This window comes from Ranitomeya imitator, chromosome 6 (genome assembly GCF_032444005.1).
Source record: "Ranitomeya imitator isolate aRanImi1 chromosome 6, aRanImi1.pri, whole genome shotgun sequence".
Lineage (NCBI taxonomy): Eukaryota > Metazoa > Chordata > Amphibia > Anura > Dendrobatidae > Ranitomeya > Ranitomeya imitator.
The window spans coordinates 96776142-96793448 of record NC_091287.1 but is presented as its reverse complement, the minus strand read 5'-3'; the positions used below and the strand labels follow the sequence as shown (position 1 = coordinate 96793448).

The window sequence follows — 17307 nt, the reverse complement described above, 5'->3', positions numbered from 1 at the left end:
GGTGAGGGTCCAGCAATTGATACTCCCTTTGATCAACTGTTATAAGCTGCGATGGCCACATGATGTAAACATGTTGAACTGAACTGCAATGCAAGTCAGGCCGGGGTCACACGAGCATATGTTCTCTAATGCAAGACTCTCAGATCAAATTCTGTAAGCGCTTGAGCCAAGTGTCAGCGCCCTGTGCTACAATCCTTTTGCAGGAAAGAATCAAAGCACAGGTACCATCATTTCTCCATAATTGGACTACACTCAGATGACATCAGAATGAAGTCCAATGCTTTACACGCACCCATAGACTTGTATGATTGTGCAAGGTCCAATTCTCTGATGCACTTTCAGCATGAGAGAATAATCGCAGATCTGCATGACCCCATAGTATAACATTGGGCTGAGTGCTATCTGATTTTTACTTGGATTATACTTGTCTAATTGGTACGCTCGTGTGAGTGAGCCCTTAATGTGTAGCCACAGCTGCTTCATACAGAAGATCAGTCTTTACATATATTTACAAAACTATTTCAAACTAACAAAACTATTTCAGTCTTAATTAATATTTATTACTTGTCCTGTTGACTCGAGAACTGGAAACATAGTGTTCATAGCAGGATCAATATTGGCTAAAAACCAAGTGAATCCTTTACATCCCAATCTCATGCGGAGTTGTTTCAGCTCAGTAGCATCATTCATCTCTATCTAAGGCAGAAAGAAAATATGTTGTAATGACACAGGATAGAAGGTAAAGTAAAATTACATAATCTATTCTGAAATTTTGCTTATCCCAGATGCTTTACTAGCATGGGACTGATTAATCCTATTTCAAATTCCTAGTGATTTTTGGCTATTAATTTTGGTGTAAATTATGCACTTCATTTTTATAGATTTTCTTAATACATCTGAACAAGGAGTTGTGGAAAATGTGCTTTGTTCAGTGTCCGGCACTGCATTAAGAACCTATAGTGGCTTGCAAAAGTGTTCACCCCCTTGGCATTTTTTTGTGTTTTCCTACAGCACAGCCTGGAATTTCACTGTTTGTTTTTGAGGGTTTGCATCAGCTTATGTAAAGAACATGCCTACAACTCTGAACGTTTGGTTTCTTTTTTTTGTGCATAACCAGTGGCGTAACTACCGCGGTCGCAGCGGTCGCCAGTGCGACCGGGCCCGGCAGGTCAGGGGCCCGGGCCCGGCAGGCAGGCTCGGACTGGCAGTGCCTCCCCCCGCTCCAGGGCCTCCCCCCCCTTCCCCGCCGCCGCCGCCGCTGCCTTGAATACTCACCCTGCTCCAGCGATGGTCTCGGCGTCTGCACTGCAGCTCGTTCCTGCTTGAGCGGTCACGTGACACCGCTCATTAAGATCACGAATATGCGCATATTCATGATCTTAATGAACGGTGTCACATGACCGCTCAAGCAGGAAGAAGGTGCTGCGCCGGCGCCGCCGTCTGGAGTCGGGACAGAGCGCGAGGGATGTCGGCACGGCCGTGCAGTGGGAAGACAGGTGAGTATGAGGGACGGGGGGACGGGGGAACGGGGGGGGGGGGATGAAGGAGGACATAAGCCGGCGCGCCGAGCAGGAGCGGAGAGCTAAGCCTGCATACAGGGGGGAATATGAGCCATGCAGGGGGGAATATGAGCCATGCAGGGGGGGATATGAGCCATGCAGGGGGGGATATGAGCCATGCAGGGGGGAATATGAGCCATGCAGGGGGGAATATGAGCCATGCAGGGGGGAATATGAGCCATGCAGGGGGGAATATGAGCCATGCATACAGGAGGGGTAATATGAGCTATGTATATGGGATAGGAGGGAGATGAGCCATGCATACAGGAGGGGGGTCATTATACAGTATTGAGCATCATGTGTGGCCGTTATACAGTATGCAGCATCATGTGTGGCCATTATACAGTATGGAGCATCATGTGTGGTGGCCGTTATACAGTATTGAGCATCATGTGTGGCCATTATTCTATGGGGGTTACATTGAGTTGTATGGCAGGGGGGGGGGGCCCCATTTGGAAGTTCGCACCGGAGCCCCTAACTTTGTAGTTACGCCACTGTGCATAACTATTAACACCCCCCTAAAGTCAGTAGTTTATAGAGCCTCCTTTTATGGCAATTACACCTCCAAGTCACTTTAGATAAGTATATATGAGCTTTCCCCATCTTCCCACTGGGATTTTTGCCCATTCTTCAAGGCAAAACAGCTGCAGCTCCTTCAAGTTAGATGGCTTCATCTGATGAACAGCAATCTTCAAGTCTAACCACAGACTCTCAATTGGCTTAAATTCTTGGCTTTCACTAGGCCACTCCTAAATATTTACACGTTTCCCCTTAAACCACTCAAGTTTTGCTTAAGCAGTATGCTTTGGGTCATTGTTTTGTTAGAAGTTGAACATCAGTCCCAGTCTAAAATCACTGACAGACTGAAACAGGTTTTGCTCAAGAATATCCCTGAATGTTGCACCATCCTTCTTCCTTTCAACTTGGACCATTTTCCCTGTCCCTGTTGCCGTAAAACATCCCCACAGCATGATGCTGGCACTACCATGTTTCACTGTGGGGATGCTGTTCTTGGGATGACGAGCTGTGTTGGTTTGGTTCCAGACATAAAATAATATTTAAACATAGGTTGCAATGTAACAAATAGGAAAAGAGCCAAGGAGGATGAATAGTTTCACAAGCAACTGTAGATGTCAGCCTCACATAGTTTGACTATACTTTCCTAAATGTACCAGAGCAGGCTATGTGCAGACAGTCAACAAGCAGAGACTAATGGGAGATTTAAGCTCAGGCACTTACAGAGCTACAGTATGTATGAACTGTAATGACTCTCACCAGCTAATTGCAGTGATCGAGATTCACAAATTTGTGTATGAGCATTTACATAGAAACGGGTAGTGGCAAGCACACTAAAACACCCTGTAGCCATTCATCAACATCTACTTGCAACATACTGGTAGACCACAATATGCTTTTTATCCAAAACTGCGTAATAGTGCATTTACACCGTTTTCAGGAGGTTCACTCTCTTTTAAATAATTTTTTTAACAAAATTTGCTTCTCTTTTGCTCTGCTATCTGTTTCCAAATAAAGCTAATTTGTTCAAGTTGTTAATACTGATTCTACAACGCTTGTAACCATGCAAATCAAGCTGAAAGATGTAGGTCCAGGTTGAGTATATACAGTAGATCCATGCTCTTTTGATGCGATATCCAACACTAATTTAAAAGCAACAAATAACCAATAGTCCAAAGCATATGAAGTAGAATAAAACTTCACATTTATTTACAGTACCAGTCAAAAATTATGATACAACAGGTCAGGCAATGGTTTTCCTTGTTTTTATAAGAATGTACACATTGCATATTCAGACTAAAGGCAGCAAAACCACAGATGAATAAATCTGGAAATGAGGAGTAAAGAAACAAATATCAGAATTTGAGTTAAACCTTAGATTCCTCAATGTACCTCCCTTTTACTCTGATGACCGCTTTACAAGCCCCTTGGCATTATCTCAAGCAACTTCATTGGGTCGTCACCTGGAATAACTTTCAACAGTCTTGAAGGTGTTCCCTGAGATGCTGAACACTTCTTGGCTTCTTTGCCTTCACTCTATTGTCCAACTCATCCCAAACTATCTCAATTGGATTGAGACTGGGGAATTGTGGAAGCCATGTCATCTGGTGCAGCACTTCATCGCTCCCTTCTTGGTCACATACCTCTTCCATAGCCTTAAGGTGTGTTTTGGGTCATTGTCCTGTTGCAACACTAATAATGGTAACAATAAGTGCCAATCAGATGGATGGCATATCATTGCAGAATGTTGTGGTGGCTATGCTGTAACCCAGTGTGCCTTGAGTTTGCAATAAATAACTAACAGTGTCACCAGCAAAGTACCCTCATATCATTACAAGTTACCCTCCATGCTTCATGGTGGGCACCACATATGTAGAAACTATCCTCTCATCTTTTCTGTGTCTCACAAAGACATGGCTGTTGGTACCAAAAACTCTCAAAATTTGATTCAAAAGACTACAGTACATGTTTCCACTGATCTGGTCTCTTGCTTGTCCTTGTGTTTCTGTCCAAAATAATGTGTTTCATCTTCTTGTTCACCGTCCTCACTAGTGGCTTTTTTTTTTGCATCAATTCAACCATAAAGACCTGCTTTTCATAGTCTCCTGTGAACAGTTGATGTTGAGATGTGTTGCTACTTGATGTCTGTGCATCACTTATGAGGGCTGTTATCTGAAATTCTGTCAATTTTCAGTTTCTGAAGCTGGTGATTCTGATGAACTTATCCTCTACAGTAGAGGTTATTCTTAGTCTTCCTTCCTTATGGCGGTCATTGTGAGAGTCTAAACATTTACCATTCTATGATGACAGATTTTGTAAATCCTGTATTCACCTTAGGTTCACCAGAGGTGACTCAACGTGGGAATATGGTAGCAAAAAATATTCCTTGTTTCATCATTGATACTGTTGGTAAGCTCAAGTGCTAAGCTGAATGTGATGAAAGAAAGTGACCATTAATATATAAACCTGCACAAAAATGTAATAAAAAACACAATACAGAGTAAGTACTTACCGGCTTAGTTAGCAATTCCTTTCCAATATTATGGTAAAAGATATCTTTGTAAGAGTCCATCCAAACTTCTGCTATTCGAATCTTATTTTTTAGTAGTGTTTCATTTTGATATGTATTGTATGTTTGATTCTCAAGCAAATGGCCAACTCTTGAACACGGCACGATTTCTAATGATCCACCACAGAGCCAAACCTGAGTAGGAAATGCATTTCATGACGCTAAATACTAATAAGTACTCACTGTTGTAAATTAAAGAGAACCCATTGTGATTTATATTACCCAATCTTAAAGCAGCCTATGATAGAAAAAAAGCTAAGCTACATAATATACAAGTTTATTTCATTTGTAGTAAAATTTATTTGCAAACCAGAGTAACTTTTCACGGGACTCCTTAGAAAGCCAGTGAGAGACCTTCTTACCCTGCACATAAATACATTGTTTACAATCTTTTCTTTGCATACAATATGGAGTAAAATGTCAATCAGTCTGCATAAGCCGGGAAAGGAGGGCTTTTAATATTAGTATTAGTAGTGCTATCAGGATTTTCTTTCATTTTTACTAACACATTCTTCTTCAATCATGTACAGTGGGGGAAATAAGTCTTTGATCCCTTGCTTATTTTGTAAGTTTGCCCACAGACAAAGACATGAACAGTCTATAATTGTAAGGGTAGGTTAATTTTAACATTGAGAGATAGAATATCAAAAATAAAATCCAGAAAATGACATTGTATAAATTATATAAATTTATTTGCATTTTGCAGTGAGAAATAAGTATTTGATCCCCTAACAACCATTAAGAGTTCTGGCTCCTAAAGACCAGTTAGACGCTCCTTATCAATCCTTACCTGCATTAAAGACAGCTGTCTTACATAGTCACCTTTATAAAAGACTCCTGTCCACAGACTCAATTAATCAGTCAGACTCTAACCTCTACAACATGGGCAAGTCCAAACAGCTTTATAAGGATGTCAGGGACAAGATCATAGACCTACACAGAGCTGGAATGGGCTACAAAACCATAAGTAAGATGCTGGGTGAGAAGGAGGCAACTGTTGGTGCAATAGAAAGAAAATGGAAGAAATACAAAATTACTGTCAATCGACATCGATCTGAGGCACCATGCAAAATCTCACTTCTTGGGGTATCTTTGATCATGAGGATGGTGAGAGATCAGCCTAAAACTACACGGGAGGAACTTGTTAATGATCTCAAGACAGTTGGGACCACAGTCACATCACGCAGTAAAGGTTTAAAATCCTGCAGTGCCCGCAAGGTCCCCCTGCTCAGGAAGGCACATGTACAAGCCCATCTGAAGTTTGCCAGTGAACACTTGGATAATTCTGTGAGTGATTGGGAGAAGGTGCTGTGGCAGATGTGACAAAAATTGAGCTCTTTGGCATTAATTCAACTCGCCGTGCTTGGAGGAAGAGAAATGCTGCCTATGACCCAAAGAACACCATCCCCACTGTCAAGCAGGGAGGTGGAAACATTATGTTTTGGGGGTGTTTATCTGCTTAGGGCACAGGACTACTTCACCGGATCAATGGGAAAATGGATGCAGCCATGTGCTGTAAAGTCCTTCCCTCCGCCAGGACATTAAAAATGGGTGGTGGCTGGGTCTTCCAGCAAGATAATGACTCAAAACATACAGCTAAGGCAACAAAGGAATGGTTCACAAAGTAGCACATTAAGTTCATGGAGTTGCCTAGCCAGTCTCCAGACCTTAATCCCATAGAAAACATATGGAGGAAGTTGAAGCTCCAAGTTGCCAAGCAACAGCCTCAAAATCTTAATGATTTAGAGATGATCTGCAAAGAGGAGTGGACCAATATTCCTCCTGACATGTGCGCAAATCTCGTCATCAACTACAAAAAACGTCCGACTGCTGTGCTTGCCAATAAGGGTTTTGCCACCAAGTATTAAGTCTTGTTTGCCAGAGGGATCAAATACTTATTTCTCACTGCAAAATGCAAATTTATATAATTTATACAATGTGATTTTCTGGATTTTATTTTTGATATTCTATCTCTCAATGTTAAAATTAACCTACCCTTAAAATTATAGACTGTTCATGTCTTTGTTAGTGGGCACACTTACAAAATCAGCAAGGGATCAAATACTTATTTCCCCCACTGTAAATCTTATCAGGAAGTCAACATGAGATGTAGACCCTCCAAATTACTAATGGATATGACTCTGGTTAAGCCGGAGATATTTTGTCCAAGATATGTAAGCTAGTAACCCACGTCAAGGTCTTGTAAACTCATGTCTGTTCACATGGGATGCATTTGGAAAGCGCTGGGCAGCCCGCCTGATCTAATAGTACGGCCATCACTAGTAGGCTGTAATCCAGATGCTGTGCATCACCTGTATGTGAACAGCGCCGCATGCAAACCTCTATTGTGCATTAATATACCAAGCAACCACCCCCTCAATGGATTGGCAGGCTGAGAGTCGTTGTCTCATCGGTATTTTTGCACCTGTTTTGCCACCATCTTAACTACATGGGTCCACTGTATCCTGATACATACATACTGTACATACATCCTGCATTTGTTTGGAGGCCTGGTCAGGTAAACGTCTGTCTTTTTTCTGCTGTTTTTTGAAGGATTTTTAAGTCCTCTTTTTGTGGCTCTGCTGTTCAGCTTAGTGTTAGGACTCGCAAGCGTGAGGACCCTTAAAGTGGGTTCGAGCTTGCATATCTTGGCCAAAATATTGACTAATACCTCACATATTTTTATATGTATTTTCTGCACTTTATTTTTCATTTCAGGGTGCTTTTGGGCCCGTTTGTTCTTGTAAACTGTGGTGTCTGTTCACATGGGATGCATTTGGATAGCACTGGGCAGCCTGCCTGATCGAATAGTACAGGCGTCACTAATAGGCTGTAAGCCAGATGCTGTGCATCACCTGCATGTGACCAGCGAAGCATACAAACCTCTATTGTTCATTAATATACCAAGCAACCACCTCCTCCATGGATTGGCAGACTGAAAGTGGTTGGCTCATCAGTATTATTACACCTGTGTTGCCGCCATCTTAACTACATGGGTCCACTGCATCCTGATAGTGCATTTGTTTGGAGGCCTGGGCAGGTAAACCTTTCTGCCTTTTTATGCTGTTTTTTTGCACTTGATGAACCCTTGAAGAAATTGGGAGGCAGCACATGAGCGCAACCCACACACAAAATGGCATAATAAGGTAGGAAGAATGACATCGGTCACCTCTCTGGGTGAAGCAGCTCCTGCTTAAAATATCACATAAGTCAGCTTCTCTCTCCCTGCCAATGTTTAAAATCATGGATCAGAACTGGATCCATTAGGCAAATGTAGTCAATTATTGATATCTTCAATCAGGACCAAACGGTAGCATCTTAAGAGAGTGGCACAGAGCAGTACTACGCCTGGAATTTGTGGTTCTACCCAGCCTGGAAGGTTAAGGATTTATTCCTGGCTAGTTAGTGTTTCTCCCTAAGAGTAAATTTCCTTTTCCAGTTATAGTGGATACTACTTTGGTTGTCCGCTGTCTGTTTCCTGTATTGACCGTGTTTTGACCTCAGCCTGGTTTCTAATGGTTCTCCTGCCTAATCATTCTGTCTCTGACTTTGACCTCCTGGTAACAACCTTTTATGACAAACCTTCTTGGCGGCAACTTGTTACAACGGCCAGGAGCTGACTCCATCGTACCCAAACCAGGACCATTATGTAAGTCCAAATCTCTGTACATGGATTAATTGGTGAAGGCTGGGGCAACCCTGGAATCTGGTAGACGGAGTAACTTGTGCTAAGCCCTATTAACATTTGTTTGGCTGCCATGAACAGTGCCCCCATAATAACTATGTATTTTGGTAAAACATGGTCTTATCCCTAATTTCTTAGTAGTTCATTTTCTAATAGCAACCCTGATCTTTGTGGTTGATACAAACTTGTCATTAGCTAAACACAATGTTAGTCTCAAACGAAGCATTAGGGGAAAAAGTCAGACTTGTTTTTTTGCCTTGCGCTGACCTGGCCTTGGCTTATTATCATGTGCGCGGGCTGCATTTCACTACTACAGTGCTGCACTAATGTGGATCCTATTTTATTTATAAAAATAAAATACATATTTTGAATAATTTACCCGGATAGAAAGCTCTATATTTTCCACGCCTGAAACATTCATGAATGTATCAAATGCCCCAATGTTCTGGAAGTAGTGACGATCAACGGCTATAACGCATCCGGGTATTACTGGAGTCCTGGTTACATAGAACACACAAAATGTAAAACATTTCCACACTTAATAACTTATTGTAAATAAAATACTTTAAATCAAGAACTTCAAGTTAGTAATCTATAAAAATGCCATATTTTTACCATAACAAAATGGTCACGTTTCTTACATTTAACACATAGATAGACCAGGGCCACCAGTGTTAGAACTATTTGTTAGCTACTCTCCACTTAAAAGCGGTATCCTAAACAGTGGACCCACCTCTGCGATTTTTGTATGCTCCTAAAGGACAAATATAATGTGGTCACATAGAAATCCGTTCTATCATTTACAATATCTGCTTATGTGAGTGTCTGACAACTTCATCCTGAGCAGTGCATGAAAATATTACCTGAATGGAACGATGGGGGATTGCCGTACCTTCTGGTCACTTTCTGATAGAGTAACCCAGTGAAAATCGAGGCTCCAGTCAAACACTCCTTGTCTCAAGTCCGTAGAGTGATAATACTTGAACGTTCTCCAGTCAATTACATCTAAAACAGGTGACACTATACAATTCCTTAAAACAAAGAGAAAAAGATCTGTTTGCTTTTATTGTACACAAGGTTACATAAAATGGTCACTATTATTAGTCACGGATTACATTTCTTAGAATATTTTCTTTCAGAATCATTCACAAAATATAATTTCTTGCCCTAATTGTTAGAATCTGTTTAGTTTGTGACTATCCGCCATTTTCTTTTGGAGTTCTGGCTGCTGATCTTTTTCCTCTGGTGCTGGGTTTGTCTTGGGTCAGGTGTTTGTTTCACTCTTTATTAACCAGCACCTGCCTCCCAGTCCTTGCTGGACAACAGTGTTTATCTGCTTGAGCTCTAGCTTGGTGCTTTGCTTGTCTACTGTGTGTTATTTGCAGTGCTGGTACCTCTGGTTCTGCTAGCCTTAGTTTCTGTTTTCTATTGGTTTCTGCAGCCTTCTCTTTATTAGGAGGTGACCCGTTTTTGTACCCAGTCCTTAGTTCTTTTAGTGAACCCCTTCCCCTTATCTATAGGTCTTCGCTTGAGATTAACCTAGGATCGTCGGTGGGTCTATTCGCAAGGAATGGGTCGCCCACTCCATCGTAGGGTTTCAGCCTAGTCATAGTGCAGGGTTAGTTTTCCCTCTTCTACCTTAGTCCTATGTTGCAGATCCGTAACACTAATAGGATGTGAAAAGAAAGTGTGTCTTATTGTCCCATGAGGAGATATGTTTTAATTTTTAGCATTTATTTAATATACTGCATATTAAAGTACTAGATGGTGGCCCGATTCTAACGCATCGGGTATTCTAGAATATGCATGTCCACCTAGTATATTGCACAGCCCACGTAGTATATTGGCCAGTCACGTAGTATATTGCCCAGTTACGTAGTATATTGCCCAGTTACGTAGTATATTGCCCAGCTACGTAGTATATTGCCCAGCCACATAGTATATTGCCCAGCCACGTAGTATATTGCCCAGTCACGTAGTATATTGCCCAGCCACGTAGTATATTGCCCAGCCACGTAGTATATTGCCCAGCCACGTAGTATATTGCCCAGCTTCGTAGTATATTGGCCAGTCACGTATATTGCCCAGTCACGTAGTATATTGCCCAGCCACGTAGTATACACCACAGAGACACATAGTATACAGCACAGAGTCACGTAGTATACAGCACAGAGTCACATAGTATACAGCACAGACACGTAGTGTATTGGCCAGTCACGTAGTATATTGCCCAGACACGTAGTATTTTGCCCAGTCACATAGTATATTGCCCAGCCAAGTAGTATACAGCACAGAGCCACGTAGTATACAGCACAGAGCCACGTAGTATACAGCACAGAGTCACGTAGTATACAGCACAGACACGTAGTGTATTGGCCAGTCACGTAGTATATTGCCCAGACACATATGAAACCGGTTAAAAAAGACTTAAAATAAAAAATAAACATATACTCACCTTCTGAGGGGCCCCTTGTAGTCCTGGCACCTGTGTGCGGTGCACGCGGCAGCTTCCGGTCCCAGGGTTGGTATGAGCGCAGGACCTGTGATGACGTCATGGTCACATGACCGTGACATCATGGCAGGTCCTTCTTGCATAGCATCCTTGGCACCGGAGCCTGCCGCTTGCACTGCCAAGGACACCGCGCATGTCGGAGGGTGAGAATAACTTTTTTTTATTATTATTATTATTTCTAACATTAGATCTTTTTACTATTGATGCTGCATACGCACCATCAATAGTAAAAAGTTGGTCACACAGGGTTAATAGCTGCGTTAATAGAGTGCGTTACACCGCGGTCCATTAACGCTGGCATTAACCCTGTGTGAGGGCTGACTGGAGGGGAGTATGGAGAGAGCACTGACTGCGGGGAGGAAAGAGCGGCCATGTTGCCGGCGGACTGTGCCCGTCGCTGATTGGTCGAGGCAATGGTCGTAGGCGTTTTGCCACGACCAATCAGCGACTTGGATTTCCATGACAGACAGAGGCCGCGACCAATGAATATCCATGACAGACAGAAAGACAGACAGAAAGACAGACAGACAGAAGTGACCCTTAGAAAATTATATAGTAGATCATGTACAGCCATCTACTTATAATGTTTATTTCAGAAATCTAGAGAAAAAAAAATTGAAATTGGCATCACCATAAATTTCAGAAGATATCAACAAATGTAGAATCAATGCATAAAGTAATAAAAAAATGATAATAATTTTTATATAGCGCTAACATATTCCGCAGTGTGTGCTGCTTTACAGTTTTGCACACATTATCATCACTGTCTCCGATGGGGCTCACAACCTAGATTCCCTATCAGTATGTCTGTGGAATGTGGGAGGAAACTGGAGAGCCCAGAGGAAACCCATACAAACTCCTTGCAGATATTGTCCTGGGTGGGATTTGAACCCAGGACCCCAGCGCTGCAATGCTAACCACTGAACAACCAGGCTGCCCTCATAAGACCAATAAAGTAATAATTATACCTGTATTAATGCAAAAAAAAAAGATAACAAACATATAACACAAAAGACATTTTAAAAATGGAAGTAGGCGGGTGGTGCAGAAAGTCGCCCAAAAAATATGTTGTAAAAAATGTGAACATAATAATTAAAAGTGATAATGAGGCTATATATATGTATTGTAAGGTGGCTGCCGGACACACAGTTTTGTGCATCTGGGTCAGATTTACAGGCAGCCTGAGAGATGGATGGGTCTGAGTAAAATGTAGTCTGACACATGGTTTGTGTGTGGAGGTAAAAAGAACTCCTATGTGATATCTCCAGGCTGAGTTGCTATACTTGATGCTATTCAGCCTGTGTGTTTTGGACTGTCTCTAAAGTGACTTTTTTGGAACTGTTTACTTTGTTTTACCTGCACTGAAAGGCTGCTCATTTTCCATGTGGCAAGGATTGTGAAGGTCCAATGAACCAACCTGGACATTTCAATGGAAACGGTACCGGTGGTACTTGATCACGCACCCAAGTGTGTAGCATTCCCACTATAAATAAATATATACACTACCATTCAAAAGTTTAGGGTCACTTAGAAATTTCCTTATTTTTGAAAGAAAAGAACAGTTTTTTTTTCCAATAAAGCTAACATTAAATGATTCAGACATACACTCTATACATTGTTAATGTGGTAAATGACTATTCTAGCTGCAAATGTCTGATTTGTAATGCAACATCTTCATAGGTGTATAGAGGCTCATTTCCAACAACCATCACTCCAGAGTTCTTATGGTACTTCATGTTTACTAACTGTGTAAGAAGGCTAATGGATGGTTAGAATACCCTTGAAAACCCTTGTGCAAGTATGTTAGCACAGCTGAAAACGGTTTGGCTGATTAGAGAACCTATAACCTGATCTTCCTTTGAGCTAGTTGAGAATCTGGAGCATTACCGTTGTTGGTTCCATTAAACTCTCAAAATGGCCAGAAAAAAAGAACTTTCATGTGAAACTCGACAGTCTATTCTTGTTCTTAGAAATGAAGGCTATTCCATGCGAGAAATTGCCAAGATACTGAAGATTTCCTACAACGGTGTGTACTACTCCCTTCAGAGGAGAGCACAAACAGGCTCTAACCAGAGTAGAAAGAGAATTGGGAGGCCCCGCTGCACAACTGCACAACTGAGCAACAAGTACATTAGAGTCTGTCATTTGAGAAATTTACGCCTCACAGGTCCTCAACTGGCAGCTTCATTAAATAGTACACGCAAAACGCCAGTGTCAACGTCTACAGTGAAGAGGCGACTCCGGGATGCTGGCCTTCAGGGCAGAGTGGCAAAGAAAAAGCCATATCTGAGACTGGCTAATAAAAGGAAAAGATTAATATGCGCAAAAGAACACAGACATTGGACAGAGGAAGATTGGAAAAAAGTGTTATGGACAGACGAATCCAAGTTTGAGGTGTTTGGATCACACAGAAGAACATGTGTGAGATGTAGAACAACTGAAAAGATGCTGGAAGAGTGCCTGACACCATCTGTCAAGCATGGTGGAGGTAATGTGATGGTCTGGGGTTGCTTTGGTGCTGGTAAAATGGGAGATTTGTACAAGGTAAAAGGGATATTAAATAAGGATCACTCCATTTTGCAACGCCATGCCATACCCTGTGGACAGCGCTTGATATGAGCCAATATCATCCTACAACAGGACAATGACCCAAAGTACACCTCCAAATTATGCAAGAACTACTTAGGGAAGAAGCAGGCAGCTGGTATTCTATCTGTAATGGAGTGGCCAGCGCAGTCACGAGATCTCAACCCCACTGAGCTGTTGTGGGAGCAGCTTGACCGTATGTACGCAAAAAGTGCCCATCAAGCCAAACCAACTTGTGGGAGGGGCTTCTGGAAACATGGAGTGACATTTCTTCAGATTATCTCAGCAAATTAACTGCCAAAGGTCTGCACTGCTGTAATTGCTGCAAAGGGAGAATTCTTTGACGAAAGCAAAGTTTGAAAGAGAAAATTATTATTTAAAATAAAAATCTTTTTTTCGAACCTTGTCAATGTCTTGACTAGATTTTCAATTCATTTGGCAACTCATTTGATTAATAAAAGTATGGGTTTTTGTGAAAAACACAAAATTGTTTGGGTGATCCTAAACTTTTGAACGGTAGTGTATAGTCATGGCATACACTACCCTTGGCACCCTTGAAATTGTTACAGAAAATGAAGTATTTCTCCCAGAAAATTATTGCAATTGATATACAGATTGGCATTGCAGGTGCAGATGGGTCTGTTTGAAATACAGACTGACATGGTAGGCACTGGCATGCAGATTAGGAACAGACAGACACTAGCAGAACCAGCGGGAACTAACGGACAGGGACCTGAGAATTAGCAAGTGTGTTGGGAACAAACTAAATGTTTCACAGGCAGGTACATGCAGGTGAAGAAGCCTTAAATAATAAGTGTCTCCCAGCCATTGGCTAGAAACACTTCATGATCGCTCGATTGACTCCTTTAAGAAGGAGGGAGCACGTGTCCTAACTAAGCACAGTGCCTGGGGATCTGCGTGCAGTGCGCAGACCCCAGGCAGCAGCTGCAGAGGAAGGAGGAGAAAGTCCTAGACATGGGCCACAGCACTGAATGAGCTGGCATCCTTGCCGTGGGAGAGGAGCAGTGTGCAGGGACGTCCGCGCTACAACTATAACTAAAGCTTCAAGATTAGGTCATAAAAATAAATTGTTGATCTAGTACAAAATACCGTTGCAGATTGTAAAGGGGGTACAAAGGATGAGGCCAAATAAGATATTGTAAAATAGCACAAACCGCAAAACTAATAGCCCAACAAGTAATTGGTGAAAAGACTAAGGGGGACATTTAATAATAATAATAATCTTTATTTTTATATAGCGCTAACATATTCTGCAGCGCTTTACAGTTTGCACACATTATCATCACTGTCCCCGATGGGGGCTCACAATCTAGATTCCCTATCAGTATATGTCTTTGGAATGTGGGAGGAAACCGGAGTGCCCGGAGGAAACCCACGCAAACACGGAGAGAACATACAAACTCTTTGCAGATGTTGTCCTGGGTGGGATTTGAACCCAGGACCCCAGCGCTGCAAGGCTGCAGTACTAACCACTGCGCCACCGTGCTGCCCTACATTTATCATGAAGAGTATTTTTTAGGTCAGCTTTGCTGAACTGATGTTTCTTTGTGCTAAATTTAGCAAAGTGTTGCATAATGTTTGATACATTTGGTGCATTTTTAGATATAACACTTCAGTTAACAGTTTAAGATGAAAGTCTGCAGTCACTCTATGTGGCTGTAGACTTGTAAAAATCCTAGCAACGCGTGCTGTCACCGTTCTCCAATGCCAGCAACGAGATTGAGTGGTCTTGTGACTGCACAGGATGCATGCTGCTGACTAGTGATGAGTGAGTATACTCGTTGCTTGGGTTTTCCCGAGCACGCTCAGGTGATCTCCGAGTATTTCTTATTGTTCGGAGATTTAGTTTTCATCGCCTCAGCAGCATGATTTATGACTGCTGGACAGGCTGAATACATGTGAGAATTCCCTAACAAACAGGCATTCCTCACATGTATTCAGCGTATCTGGCAGCTGTAAATCATGCAACCGAGGTGATGAAAACTATATCTCCAAGCAATAACAAATACTCGGAGATCACCCGAGCGTGCTCGAGAAAACCCGAGCAAAGAGTACACTCGCTCCTCACTACTGCCGACCAAATTCTGACTAGACGTGTGCGGCCTCTCAATTCGCTTGTAGGATTTACAAGTATGCAGCAGCCACTTAGAGTGACTGTACGCTTTTTGACAAACGTGGACAATCCCTTTAAACTAATTTACCTTGCTAATAAAGCTTACTTTCTCACCGAGTATTAAAAGTGGCAAGTGTGGCACAGAATTATAAAAGGTTGCTAAATTTTGCCCAAATGCAATGTGTGCCAAAATTTAAAAAATTATGTTCTTATGCTCTAAAAAGAATCCATTTAGCTAATTAATAACTCCTTGAAGACAACTAATCAAAATTGCTGTGTGGTGAACTTGAGAAGAAGAGCTGTGCCACTGTTTTCAACTGGACAACAATATCCGTTAGTCTTCAAGCTGTGTAAAGCAAGAGTGTAAATTTTAGCACCCTTATACGCAGTAAATGTACCTTTTCACAATGTGAGTGATAGCACCTTTTAATATTCAAAGTATTTACAAAGTCAACAGCAGTCATTCACTATTTTGTCTTGAAATTGCAAAGCACTTTTGTCAGGATGTTATAGTAAAAGGAAAGTATCGTGCTGTGCGTTGCTAATCTTCAGAACTGTTACAAATTAGATGAAACAATAAAAACATATTGTAGACATCAGGATATTGACCACAGAGTATTTTTAGAGTTGAACTTTTTATAATTAAATTTAGAGGTATATTTCTGGCATCCGCATAATGTAACACATAAGCAGTCACTCCCCTGGGAAATTATTTGGTTTCAGAAGCTTTTACATTGTTATTAACTCCTTATTCGCTATAGTACATTGTGTTAAAAGCAGATTTAGAAAGAGTCTAGTAGCAACATCTATTTTCTGGAAAATATTTAAATTCATTTAAATGAATAATTGTAGGAGAAAATATTTAAAAAGTATTAGCCAATTGCAGCCACTATAATATTTCTCTCCAACCACTACACCGATGCTGGCAGACTGTACCAGTCTTTGCACTGGTTGCTCATGCGCTACAGAGTCAAATATAAACTTAGTTCTGCACCACCCTACATGTCCTCCCACATTCCCTCATCTCGGTCTACCACCCTACCCATTCTCTCCATCACTAATAACTGGAGAATAACATCCTCTATAATCCTAACCTCCCACTTCTGTCTCCAGAACTTCTCTCGTGCTGCACCAGTTTTCTGGAATGCACTATCCGAGACAATCCAATTAATTACAAGTATCCACAGTTTGAAGTGTACACTAAAAACAGATTTCTTTAGACTGGCCTATCACCTCACCTTCCTAATTTATTCCTTGTCCTACCTTCTACACACTGATTAGCACCTTATATCTGTACTCATACAGATTCTGTCTGGGGACTGGTTCATGCAGCATTATTTGAATGACCCTATTTATTATATTGATGGCTGGACTGTACATGACAAGCACGTCACCCCTATTTCCTCAAAGATTGTAAACTTGCGAGCATGGCCCTCACTCATCTTGGTATATGCTGATCTATGTCTTACTCTGAAATGTCCTCTCTAAATTGTAAGGTGTTTCAGAATATATTGGCGCTATAGAAATAGAAAATATTATGTTATTATTACAAACCAAAGCAAAATTCCACTTTTGCTGAAAAATGTATAACATTCCTCTTTAACAATGTGCATAAGGGTACTTTTACACCACGTTTTGTAGTGTCCTGGATGTGCGTGTTTGACTCTGAAAAAAAAATATTTAAATTTATACATTGGTGTTTACACAAAATATAGTGGGTGAAATGTAATTTAAATGGGTATCCGT

The 17307-nt window shown here is 41.5% G+C and overlaps 1 protein-coding gene across 1 annotated transcript in view; it reads right to left on the bottom strand.

The window, feature by feature from the left end:
• Window positions 1–17307, bottom strand: part of GALNT15 (polypeptide N-acetylgalactosaminyltransferase 15) — a 61643-nt gene that overhangs the window by 27661 nt on the left and 16675 nt on the right. Inside the window, exons 4-7 of the mRNA XM_069729948.1 lie at window positions 9193–9360; window positions 8709–8826; window positions 4588–4779; window positions 565–696 (exon numbers count right to left, since the gene is read on the bottom strand). Coding sequence (XP_069586049.1) covers window positions 565–696; window positions 4588–4779; window positions 8709–8826; window positions 9193–9360 — 610 coding nt within the window. The remainder of the gene's footprint in view (window positions 1–564; window positions 697–4587; window positions 4780–8708; window positions 8827–9192; window positions 9361–17307) is intronic.